The sequence below is a fragment of the Corvus brachyrhynchos genome, unplaced genomic scaffold (genome assembly GCF_000691975.1).
Source record: "Corvus brachyrhynchos isolate BGI_N302 unplaced genomic scaffold, ASM69197v1 scaffold9, whole genome shotgun sequence".
NCBI lineage: Eukaryota > Metazoa > Chordata > Aves > Passeriformes > Corvidae > Corvus > Corvus brachyrhynchos.
The window spans coordinates 3,526,280-3,552,655 of NW_008240037.1; the positions used below are offsets into that span (position 1 = coordinate 3,526,280).

The 26,376-nt window shown below is 36.9% G+C and overlaps 1 protein-coding gene across 4 annotated transcripts in view; it reads right to left on the bottom strand.

Annotated features, from left to right (window-relative positions):
* The window catches only part of OTOGL (otogelin like), a 90,358-nt gene that overhangs the window by 52,087 nt on the left and 11,895 nt on the right, over positions 1 to 26,376 (bottom strand). For all 4 annotated transcript variants that reach the window (XM_017743955.1, XM_017743956.1, XM_017743957.1 and 1 more), the window contains exons 9-25: positions 23,531 to 23,661; positions 22,784 to 22,890; positions 20,466 to 20,572; positions 19,678 to 19,803; positions 18,887 to 18,995; positions 18,600 to 18,646; positions 17,035 to 17,180; positions 15,322 to 15,445; positions 13,521 to 13,698; positions 12,471 to 12,595; positions 10,472 to 10,681; positions 9,471 to 9,636; positions 8,328 to 8,402; positions 7,742 to 7,794; positions 6,917 to 7,079; positions 3,335 to 3,442; positions 1,951 to 2,089 (exon numbers count right to left, since the gene is read on the bottom strand). In XM_017743955.1, the coding sequence (XP_017599444.1) occupies positions 1,951 to 2,089; positions 3,335 to 3,442; positions 6,917 to 7,079; positions 7,742 to 7,794; positions 8,328 to 8,402; positions 9,471 to 9,636; positions 10,472 to 10,681; positions 12,471 to 12,595; positions 13,521 to 13,698; positions 15,322 to 15,445; positions 17,035 to 17,180; positions 18,600 to 18,646; positions 18,887 to 18,995; positions 19,678 to 19,803; positions 20,466 to 20,572; positions 22,784 to 22,890; positions 23,531 to 23,661 (2,114 nt within the window). The remainder of the gene's footprint in view (positions 1 to 1,950; positions 2,090 to 3,334; positions 3,443 to 6,916; positions 7,080 to 7,741; positions 7,795 to 8,327; positions 8,403 to 9,470; positions 9,637 to 10,471; positions 10,682 to 12,470; positions 12,596 to 13,520; positions 13,699 to 15,321; positions 15,446 to 17,034; positions 17,181 to 18,599; positions 18,647 to 18,886; positions 18,996 to 19,677; positions 19,804 to 20,465; positions 20,573 to 22,783; positions 22,891 to 23,530; positions 23,662 to 26,376) is intronic.

A 26,376-nucleotide genomic window follows, 5' to 3' on the forward strand; every position in this document is an offset into this window, starting at 1 on the left:
GAGTTTGGAGTGTTTTTTAAAAGGCAGATGAGCATTGCAACAGAGCTCCTTCTCATTTGAGAATATTCTGATGGGTAATTTATCCCTCTAAACTCTTGCTTGAAGTCTGCCCCAAAGCAGGTAAAATATTTTTTCTGAGAAATATTACTATTAATTTTTCTGAGAATATTTTTTCTGAGGAAAAATTATCTTCTTCACAGAAGAGAACATGTCTGAGGGGCTCCAAGTGCACTGACCTTACAAGCCTTAATGAAAATGCTGAGCTGCAGGACTAAAAACCACCACAAACAGAGAAAAAGGCCAACACTTGTCATAGATAGACATCAATTTTACTATAAAAGCAGAAGTCTATGAAATAAGTAAGTGGAAGAAACAGATGGCAACCAGTAAAAAGTTTGCCAGAAAAATAATCCCTTTTCTTGGGGGAAGAATGTAGCATCATCAAAGACAATAAAATAAGACAATAAGCAAGAAAATGGAAGAAAAAATATACTTAAATATTTTAAAGTAAGAAACTGTTTGACTTTATCATTCATATTTCGACTAGCAAAATGAAGTGTTTACATGATCTACACTGATAAACGAGGCATAGTTTCTCACCTTAAATGAGTTTGGGAAAAAAATAAAGCTTGAAAAGCTGGAAAAAGTCTGAGAACTCTGAAAAGCAGATCTGTGTAGGCAGCATTTTCATTATTTGTGTCATGTTCACCTGAAGAATGGCCCATTGGCAGTGTGCCACATGCCTTATTATCTGGCTGTCAGCTTTATTCTTGGACGCCAAATGCTCCCCATGGTTTGCTTCCAGATGGGTTCTTTCTTACACAGCAGAGTGACAGGTGATATTTGATTGTAAAAGCCAAACATTCCAGTATCATACTGAAGTTTGAAAAAGCAGCATAGATTTGTTTTACAAACCTCTCTTAATGAATGGCACAAGAATTAAGAAATTACAACCCAGCTTTCCACATCATCATACCGACAAGATGATTTTACAGGTAAAGTAACCCGTATTTTTTGCATCTTAAAGGAGGAAGGCTTGTACAAAGGTTCACGTATCTCTAAGAATAAGAGCTCTTTTATCATATATGATACATGCCAGGAGTTTGCTATGAGGTATTATTATCTTTTTCAAATCTCTCTATTTACTTTTTAAACACACTCAAAAATCTGGAACCAATGTATTTTATTTCACAGCTGTGAATACTCTACTAAAGCATACTTGAAATAAACTATTTGCAGTAGTTCTTGTTGAGAAACTACGCCTTATTCTTAAGGTTAGACAGTCAGGAAAATGAGTATTCTTCTAAACATACTACTGTAACTGAGAAGACAGTCTTAAAATAGCAACAATTGTAATAAACAATAGTGGTTTTAGTAAAAGACTATATTTTTTAATGTCAGTAATGGTATTTTTAAACAAAAAGCTAGCAATGTACTCTAAATGTGTGCTATGAGGAACATTAGCATGTAGCTGCCAGACAATTTCAATGAATTATTTCATTGTTGAATTATGAAATCATTGTGTTTGATATTATTAAACACATACAAACCAGATCTCATGCAGATCGTGTTCAAGAAGAATTTCAAGCAGCCTGAGCTCATCATTAGCCCTAGGCCAAGAAGGGCTTATAGATAATTATTAAATAAATCTATAGCTTATACCTACTTCTAGCAGTTTCTATAGTGATATTCTTTGTTCATTGTGACAAAAGCATGGTTAAGCTAAACCAGAAACCATTGATTTTTCTTTTTCTCTAAACCACATAGATATGCAAGAACACGCCCAGGTACCATTTTCAAACAGATGAGCACAAAATGTCATTTACAGATTCTTCTTTCACATCTGTTCTACATCTGCTTTCTTAATGTTTGTTTCTATAGCTAAACTCTTGATGTTCAAAATATTTGTTGCCTCATGGACACAAGAAAACTTACGACCAATCCTCTTACCTTTAGCAGGTAAGTTTGGCAGTCGCTGACATAATCATACTCCAGTCCATCAAAGGTGTAATAGTGTCGGTCTCCATAGACAGTGCACACAGCAGGACAGGGGTAACTGGTGCAGTTGAAGACGCCTCTCCGACAAACACTGCAAGGAAAACTAAAAATCAGTATCTCCTCGTAATGGCAGTCATTTGCTGTATATTTTCAAGAAAATGTTTTCTTGTGGTCTTTATTTCAAATCATACAGAAATTCATTAATAGAATAAAATTCTCAGACCTTGAAACAGAGAGCTATACTGTGGATTGCTTCTGAAAATACTGGTGATGCCATGGCAAAAAAAGTGTTGAACATTTTGCCATCAGCCCATACGTACAATAAAAATGCATTAAAAATAAATGCAAAATCTCAAACTTTGCATGGCTTATGCAAATATTTCCATCACTGTCTCCAATATAAATAAGGCACAATGCCACAACATGCTCCTTCATAAGACACCAATCATCTATTTTTTCTAAATTTTGATAAAGGTCTGCAAATTTTCGAAGGAAAATACTTCAAGTGCTACCTGTAGGATTTCAGGGTATCAGACATATATGGAATGAGTTTAAGAAATTAACACTGATATTTTGCAAGATTATTTTTCCTGTCAGCTACATTCAGTGGCTCACACAAACTTGTATGAAAGTAGTACTGGCATCCTCTATTTTTGCTTTGTGTACGTGTAAATGCTCAGTTGATTTGCCAGTGCAGTTTTTAACTGATCAAAAGCTGCCATGCCAATTTTTTTTTCATTATTAAATACACACTTAACTGGACATAGATATTTTGACTACCAAATTAGCGTGGATGAAGAACTGTTTTGTGCCCGCATGAATCAGGTAAATCTCCTTTAAAAATATGCTGGGTGCTAGCTCATTTTTCAATTCTAATGGAATTTTTTTTTCAATTTGCTCATGTTCTCCCTATACAGTCACTCATAGTAACTGGTAAATTACACTGCAAACCATCCAGTTCTCAAAGAAACAGACTATTTACTGCTGTCATACATTTAATATCTCTCTTTTTCTCCTTGGTTGTCTTTCATGATATTCTACTCTGCAAAATGCCACATGTCTTCATTTCAGAGACTAGCAAATATGTGTGGAATTAAGCATTTCTTCTTGACTGCTTTTTAACTTGGATACCTTCAGCTTCCTTTTTAGATCTGAAAAGGCACTCACTCCAAAGGCTTCCTACTTATCCAAGTCTATCAGTAAGCCTAATGAAAGCTATATCCTGTAACTATCTATAAACAAGCATATATAGTTTTGATGTTCAAAGTACATTTTCTGTATCAGTTTCACTTTGGGTCTAGATCCAGATGATTTGAAAGTATGCAAATGAACTCACCAGGTGTAACATGGAGTAGCTATCACTTCTCCTGACAGAAACTCCCTGTCTTTCCAGGTGCATGGGCAACTTTCAGGAATATAACATTTCCCTCTGTGCTCAGCCATCCTTCAAAATAAAAGAATTATTAAGATGAAAGAGTAAATCCACAAGAACATCAATATAACTGAATGTGTAGTGAATTGTTGAAACCCCAGCAAGGCCAACCAAACCAGTCTTCCATCCAGCCAAGGAAAATTGTTCCCTCAGCAAAAGCTGTCCAAATCAAATGATCTCCACTGTGCACAGCTGGAGACCTTGCCAAGCTCACTGCTGCAGCTCTCCTTCTATCTGGAAAGGGATATGTTGATGTGGGCAGCAACTCCCATGCAGGAGTGTAGCTAGTGTAGGTATTTCTCTCTGAAAACTGCAGAGCATCTGGGTACCATGCGAGCGGCTGAGCTGGCAGCCAGATTGCCCTTCCCTCTCTGCTGCTCTCTTGTCCTGCTGTGCCAGGAAAGCAGCTGGACTGGTGTGTCTGCTCCTCTGCACAGACAGCACCTGTCCTGTTCTGAGTGCAGAACAGTGAGCTGGCCTATGGCACCTGTTGCACACTTTATGAAGCACAGTGATGGAGGTTACTTGCCTACACAAGGGAAGCTGAAACAACCAAGGTTAAGAAAAACAGGCATTTAATGCAAAAAGCGTCAAATCTAATTAGATCAGTAAGTGACCCAGAGATATGGTCAACCACATTTTTGCTATCTCATTTCCACCTATTTAGCAATGTTAACTTTTATAACAAAAATTGTGGTAGCCTGTTAACCCCCCGATTCTGCATGTTCCCCCTGTTCCCTCCCTAGCCTTGGCCATTCCCTCGGTTTCTCCCTATTTGTTCCTGTACCCCAACCCCGCCCAGGGACCGCCCCTGGGCCCCTGACAAAACCATCCGACGCTCAGACCACGTTGTCTCTCTACTTCTGTACATCGTGGGGGCAAGATGTGATTAAAGCCATCTCAAACCCTCGTGAGAGACCCTTCTCTACCTTCTTTACCATTCACTACGTTGTAACGCTGCTGGCTGCCGGAGCCAGATCGCAGGGCTGTCCGAAACGGACTCCGGGATGCGACTGATGGCATGGCCCTAGGAAACCCTCGCTGAGCTGTCAGGCAGCAGCAGCCTGCTAGGCAGAGTCCAGCAGTTACAACAAAAAATGTTGCTGACACAACATTTCATCATGACATGTGGCTCAAAGTACAATCTTGAGATTGTTTCACTGGAAGTTGAAAGGAATATACAGCTTAGAGTTTTCTTCAGCCCATTACTAGTTCATTAAACAGCAATCAGCTTTAAGTAAGAGTCAAGTGTTCAGAAAACTTCTTAAGGATGGGAAAGCATCAGAACAGATGGCTTGGGATGGTACTTAGTCTCTGTCAATAGAAGCAAAAAGTCTCCCAAGAATAACATCGGTATTGCTGGTGCTGCCTAAAGATAGGAGATTAACTTAGCCCCATGAGGTCTTTTTCCGTACTACTCTGTGCTTCTGCAACTCAGTTTAGCTCCATATCTCTAGCTCAGTGTAAGGGTGACTTTCAGTGTATCTTTGGGTGATGAATTTAGTGTCATTTACTGTCATGGGCTGTTATATTATTCAATTTTTAAAGTATACCAGAGACTTTCAGTGTTTCTAATTCTTTTATCACCTCTTCAACTACTGACTAAAAGAATGAAAAGCTGTTGTGCAAGAGCTTTAACAGAAAATGTAAACCATTTTTACTTTAGGAAGACCATTTTTTGCATACTAGAGCCCATCCTTTCATGGGTTTCCAAAGAAAAGGGTTTCAATACCACGCACAAACTGCTCTACTTTATAAGCACCATAAATACCCAGGATGCTAGAATAAGGTGCCAGACTCCAGGAGAATTCAGGATTCCACCCCAAATTCTTAGATCATTCAGTCAAACAATGGGTAGTGGTAGAAATAAGGTGGCAAAGGAGAACCAAAGAGAAGAATGCCAACTTAAGAGAATTTTAAAAACTACATTACAGTAAAATGTCTCAAAACAAGTTTTTAATGACTTGTCCACTTAGATTTAATAGCAGGAGATATATGCTTAACATTTTCTTGCATAAAAAAAGAGACCTTCTTAAACTAATTTTTAAGATAATACAGCTGGCCCCTTCTTAGCTAAAACCATACTCACTTTCTGGAACCATGAGCCTGAAAGGCATAATTTAGTACAATTTAACAGCAAAGACATTACTAACCGTACTAAGTATTATACACTTACTTTTCAACCTAATAGCAAAAAGAGTGTTTATTCTCTTATGTAATAAAAATAATTCATGTGTTTTACTCTACCATTTGAGAGAAATTTAGAAATTGGCTTGTTTGTACTCCTGTTATCATTTATATTTCAGAAAACAATCAAATAATACTCAGTTTGAAATGCTATGACTGTGAGAGCAAGACTTTAGCTCTGTTTTTTAACTTTTATTTTAATTTCTTCTAATTTTCAAATTAACTTTCATGTCAATACTGCTAGTTTATTTTCATGCGAACATTTCATGGCGATATTTCAGCAAAAATTTACTAGTTTATTACTTCTAAAAATTCATGCACTTTTTGTGTTAAAAATAATTTTTTATTCCTATAACACTAATGGTTCTGAAAGCTACCTTCTCAGTTGAGGTAGAGATTTTGGAGGACTACAGATTACCAGGCAAGAACTAGTGAAATGTTAAATAGCTATGCATGAAATCTGTACCTCCACCAGCACTTAGTCATCTATGAACATGACAAGGTGCTGGAAGGGGACTGGTGACGGTCTCATTTATACTCTGATCTGTGCACAACTGATACACTGTCAAGAGACCACTGGCTACACACACAGTGAAATAAAATGGAAAGCTGAGAAAAAAAAGGGAGCACTCCACCTGAGATGAGCAGCAATTACAGCAATTTGCACAGCATATTTGACTCCTCAATCTGCAAGTGCATGCAGGAGGTGTCAGGGGAGGGAATGGAAACAAATGGAGGGAGTGAGTGGTGGTTGCTCCTGACACAAACTACAACAGAAGTGTTTAGATTTTATGCTTGGGTTTGACCCTTGCCAATCTCAGCAGACTGTTTCCAGGCACCAAATACAAATGCACAAGCTGAGAAAACAAAAAAAGAAGAATGAGGGGAAATAGGGCAGAAACCTGCTCTCCCTGCCCCAGGCTGGGCATCAACATTGCAAGCCTGAGTTGAAATTTAGGTGAGAAAATGACTTGGGCAGCAATAAGCAGGAGGACAAATGGTTTTCATCAAAATTTTTTGTCACGTTTGCTTTCCCATTCAAATAAACTATACTCTGCAAGTGGTGGAAATCACCTCCTGTCCAGACAGTCCCAAATAGCAGCCAGTTGGACTGGGAGCAAGCTGGATAGCTGATGGCCTTTTAGCTGTTACTGTGTGTCTGCGACAATTTACAGAACAATAGTTTCAAAATTAGAGGTGTGATACCACTGGTATTTAAAAAGCAAAAAAAATATGCAGAGTTGAACTGTGGAAAATATGTACTTGGCTTGTGCTCCAGGTTGTTCCATCAAAGCTTACCCAGGGGGGCAAATGCAGCCACTTGCACAGGGTGGTGATGGGACACAGGAGAAGTTCATGGCAAGGTTTGCACAAGAGATCCCACAATTCACACCCGCTGCTGGCAACCCAGGCACAGGAGATCTGCAGTCATAGTAGATTTTTCCTTCAGGGCATATGTGAACTTCAAATGCAAAATGCAGGTTAGATAAAATCAACTGTTCTTTTATGATGAAAGTTTTCTATTTGTTATTGTTCACAGTCCATTTATTTGCATACAAAGTGAGGTTTCATTACAGTTCGTATACGAATGCAATCTGAATAACAGTCTATAACATAATCTATATTACAGAGATATAAAATTAATATATGTTCTAATGTAAAAAAACAGTAATATTAAGCATCTGGGTGTATGCATCCTGGATCTGACACACAGTCCGTTCTTAAAGATGGAGCAATAATGCCTTAGAAAAAATCCTTACAAGTGGCATTCTAAATCCACTAGAAATACATTAAAAATCTACTTTCTAGAAATAAAAATCTTAAGGCTTCCTAAACATGGATAATGAGCCTAATTATAGGTATTCCCATGAGAACACAGACCTAGATGTCACATGCAATCATTTATTTCTTTTAATTTCCCAAGTGACTAAGTAGTACAATTTGTGCTACAGAAAAAGAGGAAAAAAACCCCAAGACTATTTGTGCTCCTAACCTCCTATTTTAAATACGTTGTAATGTAAAGTATCTCATATTTTAAATACATATGAGGAGAAAACCAAAGTACTATTCAATATCAAATTCTCTATTTGTGCAACTTTTATATGGGACAAGACTGTAAATTACCTATGTTTTCTGTAGTGGCTTCAATACATTTCACTGTTCCATTCAAACATTGACTAGAAAAGAAAAGGAAACCCATGTTTATTCAAGGGAAAAATGTTTTGTAGTCACCATGTTAAAAAAGATTATACAATTCAACCTAATTTAAACAACAGAAATCAGGAAGAGAAAGTGGATTAAAATCCAAAATCTTGAGTGCTGCTCAATATTTTGTTGGTATTTCCTAACTGCTGATCTGTTGTGAGGGCCTAAATTCGTAGTTTATGTACTACATTATTTCCTAACTTCCAGCAAAATAAAAAAAAAAAGGTGAATATGTCAATCCCCGTGAGAATGGAGGGCCAGGTGATTTAGGATGCAGGCAGTATAACACAAAACCTTATCCACCGTGGCTTACAGAATTTTCCAGGTACTTTGTTAAAATAATCAGATACATAATCCAGTTTATACTAGACTCCCTTTTTCTAAGTGTGCAAAAAAATCTTGATACAATAAACTTTCAATATACATGAAAACAATTCTCAAACCACTTAAAGTAGCATCCAAAGTGTGACACAAGAAAAATAAAACTCTTGGCACTCAAACCTACCAGGAGCCTGTTGGCATAGGAAGGATTTCTCCAGGCTGGAGGGCTTTGCCTTTGTAATGACAATGACAGCCAGATCTGTTAAAAGAATATTCATGCATTTAGATACAAAAGCAAGATGAAATGGGATTTAAGGGCCATCTATTTATCAAGCTATTATGATAAGCAGGACTTATCACATAATAACATATAACATAATTATTCATTAACTCAGTCCTTATATGTACAGTATTCTTTGAAAGACAAAAACTTAAAGACGACAGTCAGACTGTATTGAAGTCAGTGGTAAAACTCATATCATCTTCAGCAAAGCCAGGATTTTCCTCAATCTCTCTACTTTTAATTTGCTGTTTCTGTGCATTAGTCTAATAGAAAGAACTTCTTCTCAGTTATGGGAGTAGAATGGCAACATGCAGTTCCTGCTTAAAGTGTTGCTAAAATCATGAGATAGAGCAGTTATTATACAAAATCCACTAACTCTGTCTGTGATAAGAGCCAGATGGGTTAGAAGCAGCAACAGAATTACCTAGAAACCATGCAAAAATATGCGAGTAAGAAGCTAGTTCACACTCTTGAATAATTTGAAACAGTCTTTATCCCTACAGTATGAACTTTACTGATCTTTCCAAAATATATTTTGCAACGAACAGAAATTAACTACCCACGGTGATAAGCTGTAAAATTTTGGTATGCAACATACAGAAACTATTTCCTCTCATTGAACATTTCATCCCATTAAACTGAAGAGGTTTGTATTGTGAGACAGAAAAAAGACACTTCTAGCTGCTCTTTCCATACTATCCCTTACTTTATATATTGCTGCTTTATAGATTCCTTCTCATTTTTTTAAGTGTTACTAACAAGGTTTTCACATGAAAATGCTATTCCATGGATTAAAAAAATTTCATTACCCTTCTCTAAAGCAGTTTGACATATCTGGTCTGAAGTGCAGTGTATGTGTGTACGTGCAGTAACAGGTGAGGCCCCACTATTGATTAGTGAGAAAGAATAAGAAATCTTCACATATTGTTTGTTATCTTCTCTAGGCAGTCTACATCTTAAGGGAAATAGCAGAAAAGCTACTTTAAATCTTGCTGGAAAGAGGAAAATATGCCCATATATAAATTCTATTTTTTTATTACTTACATTGATACACAAAAGTTGACCGACTCTTCAAAATACTTCCCATCAGGACAATTACATCCTTCTGCACAGTCATCAGCACAGATATTTGCCATAGAAAGTGAAGCACAGGAATGTTTACAAAAAGAAGAGCACTGATGATAAAGCATACCACTATGACACATCACAGCTGGAGGAAAGAGAGGGAGAAAGAAGGGAGAACAGCATAGTCTTAAAATGCGAAAAATAAAAAAAAAGCAATATATCATGTAAGTTCAAAAAAAGCAAATCAAAGTGGTCTCTTGTTCCACTGGGTTTAATTGAAAAGCATGAGAAAAACATGCTGTTTTACCAATTTCTTAAGTTAGACATGTTTAGATTCAGGTGGGTTTGTGTTAAAATAATTCTTTGACTGGAATAGTCTGTTTAGTAAATAACTATATTCTTTCTATGTGTTAAATTGGGCATCTATCTAATAATCCAGGCATCCAAGAGAGAAAGAATGGTCCAGCTAAGGCTAAGGCATTGCTGTATGGCTTTGAAACAGAAATACAGGAGTTGGACTTGGATAACCCTTGTGAGTTCCTTCCAGCTCAGGATACTTTAAGATTCTGTGAAATGCCATGTTTTAAATCATTATGGTATCCTACTTGTCAAATCACTGCCCACCCTGCTCTGCCCACCCTAGAGAGCCCCTGCCAGCCAAGCTCCTTATGGAATGGCTCCATTCCTGCCACTCCCTAACTACTTTATCTTAGTAGGGGCTTCCATATGACTTAGGGGTTCAAAGAAGGAATTCCATTTCTCTCTGTGACCAACAGAAAGGGCAGGGACTCCCTGTTAGGCAGGTCAGGGGCCCCAGCTCAGATGCCTAATGTAAAGGCTATTATCATTCTCCCCTAGTACATCATTGGTGCAATACCAGTTTCCAGGAAAAAGCCAAACCCTGTATTTTGTGGAGTGAATGAAATTTTTAGACTTTTGCACATTTCTAAAAGATATTCCATTACGGAAACGTTACTCACCACAGTAAGAGACGTGGGATCTGAAGTCAACGATGACACCGTGCTTGCCGCAGACATAAGCATAGTGTGCCAAAGCGTTGCACAAACAGCTGCTTCCACATTTGCACGCGTCAAAGCGGCAGAGCTGGTGGTATAACCCTGGACTGATGTACGCATGGCAGGGAGCAAAAATGTCTTGGTTGATGATATCACAGTGAGATGCGTACCCAGCTAAGAGAGGGTGACATTGTTTTAGCCAGATCCATTTTAATATAACAGTTAGTCAAATGAATAGCATGGAATATTTAAGCCAAACATAGCCAGCTGTGCAATAAATCCTTGCATTCAATGTCATTCTGTAAAATTCTATAGTTTAAAATAGATATTACAAGCAACTCCCACAACAGTAAACTCCACTTAAGATAAAAATAACTATACCAAAAAAGTTATGCCTTCCTCTACTAACACGGAAAATTTAAATGCCAAAATAATATATTTCAAAAGAGTAATTAAAAGTCCCCAAAGCTTGGGATATGGTTTTCCTACTTGACATTTCATTTAGCTTTAACATCAACAATGGCCATGTACTTTTTGGCATGTGGTCTCAGGAAGTATTACAAAGCAGAGCTTGAGGGCATGCAAATCCCAAGTTGGCCATACACCTTCTAACAGCAGCAAATCCTCCTCCAGCCCTCCAGCCACTGAAACAGACTACCACCAGAAGTGGTAAAATAGCTAAGGAACACTGTAGTGTGGATTATATTTAAAGAATGCCCCTACCCATCAACCTCCACGTTCATTTCCATGTACACACATTGACAGAAGACTTTCACATTTTATGGAGTCTCTCAGTAAACTAGATTCAAGGACTGAACTTGGCTTGGCTGGAAATTAACCTGACAAAATAAGTTATCAAACAAACAATAATTTATTTTTTTTAGTTTCCTCAGATCAATATCATCTCACACCTGGAAAAGATGCCTGTGCTTGTAGCATGGCGTGGATCACTTCACTCTCCACTGCTCTTTCACAGTGATTATTAGAGGATCATGGGGAAGTTCGGGCTTGAAAGGACCCTCAGAAAGTCATGCATTTCACCCTCCTGCTCTAAGCAGCTTATGTTTATGTCAAACATCCCCTTCACTGAGATAGCACAGAACTGAGGGTGAGGCACAAAGGCTCTGAGCTGATCTGACTGAGAGATACTGCTTTAGAAGACAGACCATGAGGAAAGCATAAAAACTCTTAGAATGCCCCACATTGTTAGAGGTTTATTGTTATTCTAGGCTTGCTTCAACAGGCTCTAAATATGGATAAATCCCACATCTTTAGTGAGATCTGATGTCTGAAACACTAAAAACATTAGACTACATTCTGTCAGAATTGGCAACTACAGTCTACCCATTGTCTTCATTAATTGAAAAGAACAGCAATGCAAAAAGGAGACAGTGAAAGTTCAACACAAGCCATAGGCATGCCAACCAGCCAAAACTAAATCTTTACTCAGGAATCTGAACAAATCCAAGGCTCTCATATTGTCTGCACCAGTTTTTGTCAGAGAACATAGATGGAGGATAAAGAAACTTTTAATACAACAAGCAGCAAGAAGCCAAAGACAGGATGTTTGACCTGAACACTGTCTCCTGTACTTTCTTTATCAATCTACAAACATGCATCACATCTTTCCTCTCAACTGGCATAATTTACAGGACCATAGACAGCTAACACTCTACATGTGTAGTAGACAGCAGAATTTAGTACTCACAGCAAGTACTTCCAGCACTAAATGACCAGCTATCTTTTATTTATCAAGTACTCACTTCAATTTACATGCTAAACGTATGGAAAGAACGGTCTTTGCCAAAAAAAAAAAGAAAATTAAAAGAAAAGAAAGTGCACATCTAAACCTGGAGCTGAAATACATGAAATACATGTATGTGAAACTTCTTCACAGAGAAAACAGAAACTATCCCATAATAGTAAGATACAGCTAATTCCAGATTCCCATGTGAAAACATACCATTTTGCTGATTAACGTTGCAAGGATCAACCACAGGAATATTGATAGGCATGGAGCAAGCTGAGGAAACCTTCCATGCATTGGCATGAAGTTGTGGGGTCCCTTCTATCATCCCTGCTGGAGATCTGAAAAGGAAAAGATCAACACTGCAAGCATCCTGCTGACCTTAGGGACTACATGGGCGAGGATGCAAGTTCATTAAAAAGGCTTAGATGCATAGTCACATTGAACAGTCAATGTGCCAAAAGAATTTCCGTCTGTCAGGTACAGAAGAAGAGAGGGCATGTGAAACTTTTTCCTCAATATTTAATTCATGTGAAAATGCTCCTGCTCTCAAAGTCTGCCTTCACTTATGCTTAATTCAAGTACTCTGGAATCAGTGGGAAGATGCATTAGAGGAGATCTGGCCTTTATCCCAGTACATAAATGGAGTGAAATGTCAAAATTTGATCTGTTAGCCAATTTTGGAGTTCTAGAGCAGGGCTGTTTGCATTTTGATGTTGGTTTGCACCAAGTATTTCAAAAGCATTTATTAATGCCAGACAAGTTTTGTGACATTATAGCTTGAGGAACTTTGGAGAAAATAAGGTTAAAAAGTAAGGAAAGTGTGCCCTTCTAATTCAAATATTCCTGTGGTTCAGAATTACATTTTTTTACATTAAAACTTGATGTGGGGAGGAAAATCGAGCAGTAGTGAACCTTGTGAGGATGATGCAGCTATTATCACCCACTCTTTTTCTCTGTGCTCATGTATTTGCTCTGAAGGTAAGGGAGCAACAAGAAAGAAGAAAGTGCATTCAAGTAATATTATCATCCAGTAACTTCTACAAATAATGTGGTAGCTTTCTATAATTTCTTAGCAAAACATCTTAGAATGCCTAAATTTGTGACTTTGATATTTTGAAAAGAGACTACCATTTTAATTAAGACATTTTATATTGGTTATTTTAATGGTTTGTGCATGTTAATGAAATTAAATAATCAGATTATGTTCAACAAAACTTTTCACTTGTTATTAAACACGATATAAATGTACAACACACAACTCACAGAAAATCATCCCTTAAATTTCCGTTGTATGTTCCACATAGTCCTAATGTTCTTCTCTTCCATCTGACGTCAACTTGAACATAGATCCTTTCTCCATCTTTAGCAAACAGTATCTTCAAACCAAAACTAGTTTTCAGTTGAACAAAGAAAGAAGATATATTCTGAATTTCAATAGCCCCTGAACACAGAAAAAGAAGAAGGTAAACAAAGTTACTGAAACACAACTTCCAGGTTGTACTGATTTACCCACTAAAAAAAAATTTTTTTGAAAACTCAGAAATAAAATTAGAAACTATGCACAATCTCACCATCAGACAAATATCCTCACCCATTCTCCATCTGAGCTTATTTCCAGTAACAACACAAATCAGGAATTCCAGCTACTGTTGACAGTAAAAAAATCTCACACCTTTCTGTACCTGTGAGTTATCTAGAAACCATGTGTGCACCTCTCTTTGGTTTTTTTATTTTAGAAGAAGGCAATGCAACTGCAGGCCTCTGGCAATGAGAAGACAAGACAAAAAAACTCTTTGTTTCTTAGTCTCCAGTGATATTAAAACACTAATTTACAGATCTCTGTAAAGTGTATTGAATCTTTGGATAGAAGGTTCTGTCTTACCACTATTGACATGACATCAGTACAGCTCCTTCCTTGGACTGTATGTGAACTGAGCCCCTATCAAATTCCCAGCTTTCCTTCCCAGCAAATCCATTATGTGAGGAAACTGAAATTTCACTGTCACAGTATTCATTTGCTATACATTGTGGGGCTACTTGCAGCTGGAGGATTAAAGTAGATCTACTTGATCTACCTTCACAAGCAGCCTCTATGCATGCACACAAACAGACTCAGGCACATAAACCAAGAGAAGAAGATAAAATCCTTAAAGATGTCCTTAGGTGACCAGACTTACTAGATACACACAATTATCAAGAATGTGACACTAAAATATTTTTCATAGATTATATTTGTTGCAGACTCTGGAAAGAGGCAAGAAAGTGAATAGGGACTGATTCAAAAGAAATAAAATGGAGTTACAAATCAAATTATGAAGCAGAACTGTCAACATAGAGCTATGAAACTCATTTCCACAGAAAGTTGTGAATGCCAAAAGAAGAACTGTGACTGGACAAATTCGAAGAAAAGACAAAGCTGCCACCACCAGCACAGGACTCCCTAAACTCCATTTTGTTGAAGGCTGGGTAAGAACTTTACTCTCACTTTCCTCTTTCAGAAAGAGACTAAAAATCCAGTAACTGGTCAAAATAAGTTTCAAAATTTAGCAATGTAATTTCTACCTTCAGTGCTTAATTTTATAACATGCTTTTAGGGCTGGTTTATTTTACTATCCTTTCCAAAAATGTTAAATAAGTTGTCTGAAATCACAAAGTAAGTCAGCAGTGAAACCAATACAAATCCCATGGAGCACATGGATTCTATTCCATTCTATTTAGTCAAAAAAGCTTTAAACAAGCTAGACCTTATCATCAAGGTCTCTTCACCTCCTTTTTTTTTCTCACCTCCTTCCCCCTAAACACAAACAAAATGAATGGAATTTCTAGGTAATCTGTTAGATAAGAAATGCAAACAAATGAGGGCATATAGAAGAACTGTTTCACAGACAATAAAAGTAAATTTCTATAATTATTATTAAAGTTCCAAGAAGTAAATTATTGTATCCTTTTATAAGTTATGTTTAAAGAAATTCCCTTTTCATAGACCGATATTACTAAAAAGTTTTGGAGCATATAAGGGACAGAATGTGAAGTCTGGTAAAATTCTTCTCCATACACTTCTTACCATTGAGATTAAAAACTTGGTTAGGGACAGTTTGGATTTGACCATATCTTGTGATGGTTACTTGGTTCCTCGCATCATCTTCAAGAACTAGTGTTACAGACTCAATGCAGGCGTGGTCAAAGTTCTAAGTAGAAACAAGTTTCACCATCAGAAACAGGCAATGACGTTAATATTACCATGGAAAACAGAACCAAACAAACGGGGGCAGGGGGACAATCATACAGAAAGGAAATATCAGAACTGTCATCAGGTAAATCAGTTGTAAACTATGGCTCAAAGCATTAAACAAAGCACACAAAATTAAATGTACAACATAATACAACATTGCTTATGTGTAATCTCCATATGGCAGGAGAATGCACTTTCGTTATCATGGCGGTCTTATAGTAAGAGGGCAGAGGTCCCCAGGTACTGATACTGGGTTCAAAATTCCGTATTTGCACGGCCACCCTGGGTACTGCTCATTGATGGATTAAGCAGTGATAGATCAAGAGTCAGATCCTGTCTAAACCAAGCTGCTGCAATCAGAACACAAATGCAGCAATGCAGGAAAAAGAAACTTTGGCGCACATGAAGGTGTTTCTCACCATGAAATGTAGTGATGATCTCTGATTACAGACAAAAAGGATATAAATTCTCCAGTATTATATTACAATAATTTATAAATATCTGACTGTTGAAAAATGGTGACCTATAAACTATGTCACACACATCATTTTAGTGTGCAATCCAGGCAGAATTCATGAACTTAAATACAGGACAAAAACCCACACAGAATTAGCTGACACCAAGCATCTTGTGCTCCCTGGGGACCCCTCTGTTTTCATACAGAAACTTTTCAAGGTGCCTAGAGTTGTACAAAGGGTTATTACCAGTGGAAATCTTGTTTCTCAGTGGCTACCTAACCAACCATTTCATGCTTGAGGCCACCTGAAATGCAGAAACAGTTGTCTCAACACCTATGCAGGAGAAGGAGGTGCTTACAAAAAAGGCAGAGAGGCACCAGCTCATAATAATCAAGCTTTTGAAGGAAGGACATGAGAGACGGTCCCATAGTAGGACATTGCTCTCTGCTGAGGAGTTCAGACATCCCTGTCCTCAGCACATGGGCAGCTGTGAGTCACACTCTCAAAGCCCCTTCTCCTGAGAGCCTAATAGCCTCATTAAATCCATTCTCACAGGTAAGTACTTTTTATAAGCACCTTTATTCCTAAAGCCTGTTTTTGAATGTCTACCAAAATATTTTCAAACAAGTATGTGTGGTGACTAATCTCATAGATTTCTAAAAGGCATTGTTCCAACAAATTAAATATGTTATGTTATGCTATATCAAATAAAAATCTAAAGCTACAAAAAAATAAAAGTCTTGCCTAAATAGTGATGTATTAAACCTACAGTGTTGCCAACAGCAGCTTTTCCAAAGCCTGACATCTGTTGGTACCATAACTAAAGGTGTTTATACAACTTTAATATGCATAAATGAGTAACTCTTTAGATTGATCTCACTAAAGTTGCAACAGCTTTTCCAAAGGGCAATACAACATGTAGCAACACAAACAATTACAAAAAAAAAAAATCTGTGGAATTGTTTCAGTTTATATTTTCTATTTAACATAACCAAGTAGTTTACAGTAGAACTCCTAGAAGATTGCTTGAAATATGGATGGACTCGTTTTTTTCAACATTAAAAAAAAAAAAAAAGAAATGGCTTACCTGTCCACAAGGTGCTTTTTGTAAAGTGATTGTGAATTTGTTTTTTCCAGTGCCTTTTACCAAAATGTACTGGCAAATCCCAAGAAAGGTAAAATGACGTCCATCAAATGTTGTGAAATGAGAGCTGCCTGTGATGGAGCACTCAGCTTGAGAGAAAAAGGATAAAGAATGTTCACTTCCACAAGAATGTATCATTAGTCTGCAAACTATTTAAGAGAGAAAAAAAAACCTTTCTCCTGATTTCTAAGCATATAACCCAGGCTAACTTTAATCTATGTAGCTATAATGGCATTTAGAAACAAATTATGCTAGAGACACCTATTTCCAACAGATACCATCTCATAAAAAACACATCCATGTGCAGCATCTTTTGGTTCTAAATAGATGAGATGCCTTTGACGAAAATACAAAAGACTTTTCTCTTTAATACTTTATAAATAAAAATTTACTTATTTACTTTATTTATCTCTTTATTATTCAGAAATATCCTAGAATCTTCTTTTTTTTCCCATGACTCAGCATGAAAGAGGACAAGCCTCTTTCTCCATCCTTCTAGGTATTATGGCACTGCTTGTTACCACAGGTATGAAGAAGATGCAGGTTTCAGTGTCTGTCCTCAGGGCACACCTTTTTGGGTTTTTTTTCCAGTTCAAATCAGGAATGCACAGCAGAAGCAAGTCTCCAGCTCATCCCCACTTACTGCACTTTCAATCACACCATAGGGTAGCATCAGAGCACATGAGCTAGATTCATTTTAGCTGCAAGAGGTGCTCTGTGGGAGCACATCTAACCTGCTCCCACTGCTAACAGCAACTCAGTTCCTAGGGCCAGACCAAAATAGTCGTAATTAACCCCCCATGTCTGCACACAACACACACAGGACATAGAGAGTGGTTCTCAATCTCAATTGTTTTACATGACAGATCCACAGTGTCAAGCCTTGCTTAGAAATTGTTAAGCCTTATTACCTCATTCAAAGAGGGCTCCATAATTTGTAAAAAAATCTCTCTTTCAGAAACTTCATAATATAATCTTGTCTGAGGTACAGAACTATCAAGGAAGTTTCACCACTTGCCTGCTGCATGTTCCTCTGTGTAGCTCATTACAGAGACATGCTATCTTTAAAGATAAGGATCATTATTCAAACATGAACTGCTATTACGAGAGAGAAAATCCAGCACACAGCATCAGAATGATGGTTTTCTTATTACGTACATTAAAGTTGCACCTAGCAGTGAGGAGATCCTTATACCTGGCCCAGGTACTGCACAGGCAATAAAAACACACCATCTGTGGCAAATAATACTGAGCATAAACAAGAGATAGAAAACAAGAGGTGGATGTAGCACACTGAGGTAGGGAAGCAAGTGGGAAACTGCAGGGTGAGTATTGTCAGGCAATTAACAGCTTCATTCCAGCTGGCCCACAGCTACTGTCAATATCCATCTGCCTAATCTTTCCTAAATTAGCATCCAAAAGTCTTGGGTCATATATGGTTCTGTTGTCTTCAGAAAAGTTTATAATTTTTGTTATGAAGTGAAAAAAGAGTAATGAAATACAAATACCTGGACAATCATGATCAGTGCAGTTCCAAATGCCACCAACACAAACACTGAAAAGAAAAATCACAAAACACAGAAATAGTGTTCTGATCTCTAGCAAAATAAGTAGCTTTGAGTTAATTAATATACCTTGAATTCACACAGAATAACCTGTATATTTTAGTGATACACAGGCCTCAGACTGTAAAACATAGATGGTAACTATTATTTAAAATGTAACTGTGACTACGATATTAAACTAACTATGGACAGTAGCCACAGAGAGATGAAACACACAGGCTTTCACATACCAGTTGCTACATTCTTGTTCAATCTTTGAGCCTACAGGAAAAGCAGTTCCATGATAAATACAAGGACAACTTGACAAAGAGATACAAGTTCCATTTTCCATAATGAGACCTATTGGGAAAGAAGTTAATAAATGAGATATAAAACAAATTAACAAACTCCAGATCACTGCACTTCCCCATCTGACTCAAACATTCCAATCTGCCAGAAGGTGATGTCATCAATCTTAAACAAGGACCAGCAAAAACAGTTGCCCAGTGAGTGCAGAGAGCTCAGAGTGAAGCTCCCTAAAAACAAGTTTTCACTCTGAATCATTGGTTTATGAAAAATCTCTGACTTAAGCATGTAGAACTACACAGACTCAAAAATGAAAATATTCTGAAATCTCATTATCTTTAGTCCATCTAGAACTAGGATGGTTCATAGTCCAGTCAATAATTTTTATTCAGTACAGGTCTCAGAAACTTTAGTTGCTTGTACAGAGCATGACACATTCTCTTTAAGCAAAATTTCTATAGATTTTTGAATAATTCAAATAAAGGAGACTAAATCTGTGCAGTATCTTACTGCAGGAAGCATTAGTAATGGCTCCATATTTTAACTGATATTGCATGCTGAGGCAATAGCACAGAATAAAGGACAGAATCACAGTGACAATGATAACAGCTCCGGCAGAATTTACAATATTCATAATTTTCAGGCTTTAATTTTAAGCACAGTCTATATGGACTTCATTACGATATTGGATACTAAGTTTACATGTATTTTTTGAAATAATATTGATAATATTTACCATCTGGACAGTAACAGCCATCTAAACAGTGCAGGTTGCTGCCAAGACAATCTTTTTCAAATGTGCAGGTTGGTGGACAACAACTGATACAGTCACGGTGAACAAAGGTGTCTTCACACTTCTCAGCTAAAAAAACCCCACGGTATATTGAACATTAGTGCAATTTCTCTTTCCATGCTTGAAAACCCATTTCTGTCAAATAAGCATTGTGCAGCTCCTCTGGTATAGGTAGTTAATCAGATCAAGTACAATGAATGTTTTGGAGGAGGTTTAACTGATTAACTATGGTGAAGCTCTCATCAATACTTAAGTCTTTCTTCAGCAAATCTTTATAGCATCTCTCCAAAATAAGTTATAGCCTTTGTGACAGGGAAATGTGCTCATATCTCAGCCAGTTCAAAGCCTTGTGCATGAGACTGAGCTGCAATTGATGGGTGGTAGTGATAATAAGAAGGAGCTGCATTAACTGCATTAATTGTGTTATAGGGCCAGTAGAGGCTGAAAGATGTTTGTTCTTTGTCCTAGAACATGATCAGCGCACATGATGTTTCAAGCAATCCACAGACACATGAATTTTGTAAGGATCTAAACCATACCACAATGGAATTAAAATATTCCTCTAGCAAGTCATGGACTTCATTGTTTGCCAGCAAGAGTGAAACTGGCTGATCAACTTGAGTATCAGGTTTGAGTTCTACAGAGACAAATGTTGCCAAGATGAAATTATTTGAACTGAATACATGGGATAGCTCAAAGGTCACACAGTATGCTTTATTAAAGAGTCTTACTACAGGCAGGAAAGTCATCCCTCCAGTCCCGCACCGGGGACCCAGCGTGAGAGCATGCTCTAGCGTACTCTGTCACTGCCCTGCAGTATGTTTCATCATCATCCACTCTGAAATGATAAAATAAGAGAGTAATCAAGGAACTTAAATCCCATCTACGATTCCTGCCATGTGACATGGCACAGGATATTTCACACATAGCTGACACCACTTGGTCATAAAAAACACAGGGAAAATGTAAAAAGGAGCAAGCTACACTGAATACACCATTGTGGTTTTGTCATTTGATCTCACAAAAAGTTATTTCATTTTAATATTACTACAATGAACAAAACCACTAATCTATTATTTTTAAAAAGTGTCGCTTATAGTGAAAGAGAAACAGGACCTTTTCGTGAAGACAATGGACAACTCAAGAGTCTCAAGATCCCCATCTCAGGCCTCTCCCTCCTGCATGATGTAGAAACTCTGACCTACACTGATAAAAGACATTCTGGTTCAAGTAAGAATTTCAAGTCTCCAATTGCCTTGAACTTCGATGACAAGAACCTTATTAGTCGACTCCTGTTGTGCTGAAATTCTCAGAGCCAGAATATCCACTGAATACCATGGACAGGCTCAGGGATTTACAGCACAACCTTGGGCAAGGACAAGATTTCTGTCTTAGTCTATACAGAAGAAGCTGTATGGTGGATTTTTACCAGAATCAAGTAAAAAGACATTCATTAATGTTTAGGCAAGTTCAAATTTTATTCAGATGTAAGACACATATGGTGAAATACCACCAAACTTTTGTTACTCTGAAAGCCGAACAACTCATATCATTCACTGTGGAAGATTTGATGCCAAAATTAACTAGTCATAACATGACATTTCTATTATAAGCATGTTTATGACAGATCAACTAAATTTGCTTCTCAGCACACAAGATCATGCTTTCAAAATTATCATTTTAAGAACGTGTTTTACTGTGTTTGTATTCTGCTTTCAACACATCTGTTATCAAATCAAACTCCACTATACTCTTTGTTACAGTGATCAGAGTCTCTCCAACTCTCCTTATCTAATCCAATTAAATGGGTCTTAATAGAAAGAATACTTGGCCTATACTATGGCCACACAAAGGACTTAATAAACTGATACTAAGCCACAAGAAAAGAGGTCTCTTTTATAAACAAAATAAGCCTAAATTAATGAGGTTCTGAGACACAGAAACTTCAAGGTTTTTAACATTCACAAAATTCACATCAACACACATCAGATTGTTGACAAAAATCCAACCCTCCTTAACACCACAGCACTGATTCAATATCCTATTTTAAAAATTTGGGTTTTGTTACTCTTCAAAAGTTACAGTAAACTCATGTGTTACAAAGAGACCATACAGAGGCAACTCATCTCTTTTCTGAGCAATGTTTGCCTACAAACACAAATTCTTCCATCTTGACCCAATGGTAAATCAGAAAACTAAACATTCATCAAGAATTGAACTAACAAGTTTTAATGGATTATACTGAGTGATCCTTATGTTTAGTCTTTTGATCCTTTCTGTATGTTTTTGATTAAACCGGTGATACTCTGAGAATTATATACTCTGGTAAATATCCTCCTATTTGTGACAACTACATCTTAATTTGAAAACCTTACTAAGAAGAAAGTGGCACATTGCTCAATTATCTATTCTATTACTGGAGTACAATCTTAACTTGAATGACAAGAACTAATCAGGAGTCTGGAGAGCTAAGGGAAAAATACCAGGTTGCCTACAATGCCAGCAGCTGAGGGGGTGTGACTCCCACCAAAGCAAATGAGAGTTGAATTTCTTTTGCCAACTCTGAATTTAAGTATATGGAACCATTTTGTAAAAATTCTACTAATTTGAATGATAGTGGTTACTCATAAAAAAACAGTCCAGCTGTGTCTGACAAATGGTCCAGCTTCTCCAGTATTGATGATATTTCTCCCTAGTATCATCTTCATACAGTTCTGTTTCAGGGCCTCCAGATACAAGTTTCATGGGTTTTTTGTGATTAGCAGCTCATCTTTTGTCATGAGTGGTTCTCCATGAATTTATCTTCCACTTATTTTTCTAGTGTTTCCTTGAATCTATGTAAGCCCTTAGCAATCAAAATATTCCTTGTCAGGCTGGTTCTGTGCCCTTTGTTCCCGCACAAAATCACCCCCTGAGAAACTCCATCTCTTTCATTTTGAACTTAGTTCTTCCTAACTTCCTTCAATGTTCTTTTATTCTGGTCTCACACAAAAGAGTGAGCATTCATTTCATGTGTCAAGATTAAATACACAAGAATGCCAGTACTTACCTGCAAAGATCATTCATACAGCTTGAAATATAAGAATACGGATCTATGCTTTCATGACAGCTGAGAAAAGGAAACTGTAGGAATATTTGGCACTTGAAGAATATGTCCTGTGCATTAAGGAGAATCAGTAAATGAAAGTTAGCCAGTCCTTTCTGAACAGGCATCATTCTTCTTTGTTTCCCTAGTCTAAGGTCCTTTATATCCCCATTAAAATTTGAGCATTGTGCAGTCTCAATTTACTATTATATCTCCTTCATTATTCTTCCTAAAATTTGTCCTCTCTGCCTAGGCCTGCTTGACTGCATGCTGGTCCTAAACCAGCTGGGATGAAAAAGTGTGAAATGACAAAGAAAAGCATTTTGTATCAATGCAGGAGCTGACCTGCAGCTATTTCTGCCTTATTTCACAATTGCTAAAATAATGAGTTATAAGATGCCAGGACTGGAAACTGAACCCAAGTTTAATGCAGTAATGAAGAGCTCTGCCAGCAGACTGGTGCCACTTGGCACATCCATCTGAGCCTTTGTACTTTTAAGCTAAACATATGAAGAACATCAGGGACCCCCTAGCAACAGCCCTGATCTGAATCTCCTTGTTCAAAGTCTCAATGCATTTAAGGTTTTTTCAACATTGTGTATATTGTTAGATTCTTTTACCATCAGTAGGCAGTGAAGATTAAGGAAATTCATGTATTTACATGTATATGCATGTATCTATGTGTATACATATAAAATATGGTAAATTTACCTCAGTGGATTCTGCATCGGCTGAGCAAGGACTGGAAAAATCTGAGGCAATAGGGACACAAGCTATATCATCTGAGGCTTGCACAGCCCAGCTATTTGCAAATTCAGCAATGTCTTCTGTATATTCACCTACTGCATGAAAACATTGAAAGAGCAACAATAAAAAAAATTGTCAACACAAACACATAAGACAGCTTTGAAATCTTTAATCCTTTTTCAATGTGTTCATTACCTCAATTACAGATGATTTCAGAGTACGAGTTGTAAAGAAAAGTGATATTTTTCTTTTTTTAATTTCAGGTTGTATTTTATACTACATTTAAATAAAAAGATTGAAAAATACATGACAAAGTGTTGGCTTGGGTTTTTTTAAGTGCAATCACTGATAGTTTTATAACAAATATACAGATAATCACAAGTGTAAGGCATTGAATACTTAAAAAAAAATACATTTCTTTGAAGCAATTTAAGTCTTTCATCAGGTTTCACAAAGGTCATTTAGTGCTATTATCTCCCTCCTTTTCCCTTATGCAGAAAAGCCCTACAACACACATTCACAATATGCCCAGCTCTCCTCACAGCATGAGCATGGGAGAATTAACAAACAAGATGCATGACTGGAAGTCATGGCAACAGGCTTGGTTAGATACATGAACATACAAGAAGGTTGGCAGTAAAGAAACAGACACAAAAATCCCATATACTTGCAGCAAGAACTAAATATTGCATTTTCTCTATATTCTTAATTAGGTTAGAAAGGGTATATTGCCTCCACTTTGAAGAACCTTGTAGTAATTGGTATCTGTGCTGTGGTTATCTATATCGTTGCATGACTAGGAGACAAGATATTGAAATGAGGGGTTTTTTTCCCAGAGCTGTACCATATAAAACTGAATCAAACTTCTAGCACAAGAGGTACAAAGTTGGACACTTGCAGTGTGGAAAGTCACAAAGCACACTAATCAGATACATATACTTGGATCTCCACAAATAAATGACAATAACATCCTAACCATCAGTCTGTTTTACTTAAGAGTGAGGCAGACTTAAAGTATTTCTTCCACTCTGACAGAGTATTTCTTTATGCAGAAAACCCTTCCCAAACATAAAAGGCTGGGTTTGATCCAGAGGTGAACCTATTGATATAACTCTGCTTCTAGAAAAACATTAAAAATATTTTATGTACATTTTGACATGGCTTGAAAAAAACTTCTAGGTCTTTAAAAAATACCACAAAATAAAATCACTGTCCTTGAAACAGTTCATAGACACATAGATACATAGACACAGTCTTGCATATTAAAGTAATACAAAGATGGCATTAAAGGTGAAGATAAGGAAACAGAAAATGAGTTTGTTTTTAAACTGTACTTTGAAAAGGAATATTATATGCCTCGCAGCAACTTATGTATTTGAGCATTACAAATAATGAGCATTTGGACTCTGAAAGACTCAAGATAGCTGTAAGAGCTACCTTTACACTACTCAGGGAAGTACTTTTTTTGGGAGAGATAAATCATGATATCAAATGATTGATAAGATATAGAAACTCTTAGGAAAATGTTGCAGCTTGGAAGGGAGCTGAATTAGCAATCTATTCTCATGAAGATCTCAGAACTTCGTGCTTGCATTTGCAGAGTCAAGGCACCATGTTATACAACTGGTTCATGATTAAAGTGATTCATATGGGTCTCAGCTGTACAGTGCAATAATGCTATCATTTCTGATAAAGAAAAATGCTAGAAGAAATTATGATGGTGAATAAATTTAGCTCAGAAAATGAAGACAGGTATGAGCTGGAAATCTTTTAAAACAGATAATACATTTAAAGATACTGAAATTACTATTTTTTAGAGATCATTTGAATTCATTATTTCCTCCAAATATTATTTTTCTCTATTATTATACATCAGCAGATTACACTGTTTATTAAATTTACTGTACTCTGGTGTGCAGAAGTTACTGCAGAAAACTTACTGCTCTCATGGCAGAAAAGCTATGAAAAATTTATACTTAGGCAGATTTTTAAAGATTCTGCAAAGATAGGTGCAGCGAATTTTCCTTCCCTAAGAAAGTTTAAAATCTCCACTACCAACCATAAAAAATGGGAAAAAAAGTTACAGTGGGATACCTTTTGTGACTTAAGAACATGCAGAGCCATGGGACTAGATTCTCCCGCAGTTAATGGTAACAGTAAGATAATCTTATTTTGTTTTTATAAGAGTGAGAAAAATCCTCCTCATATTTTCAAGCTTGTTCTTGTTCTTTTTTTTTTTTTTTCACATTAGTTGCAAGTAGGAAAAAAGTCCCCGTGGAGTATTCCCTACCTAAGCTACAGAATACAAGTTTAAAAACTCATCTCTGCCTCAGACACAGCACAAAGCAGCTCCTCATCCTACAGGCCCATAGTCCACCATACCAACCAGGAGATACAAGGAACTCCCTGGAAACAGCTTGGAAATGTATTTATTTCAACTAGGATTTCTATGATGTTGCTATAAAGGAATAACTCGAGATGGTGCTCTTCCCTCCATCTTTAAACACAGAGAAAACCATAAACATTTGTTTATTTATTCATTGTTTGAAGGCATTTTCGTCAGCTAGGATAAACATACCACAAGTGCTTTGCTGAGCAAGAGGCTTAAATGCATATATAAATACTTTCTTGAACTAGGACCTGTTCCCTTTTGCATCTTTAATGATGAGGAGAAGGAAAAGTAGAGCAGATACACTTTTTTCCTGAAATAACTGAAACAGGACTGCCTTTTTACAGCATGATATTTATAAGCATTGTATTTAAAGTGAACATGGAAACTGTTCACACAAAGTAAGGGTAAGCTATTTACT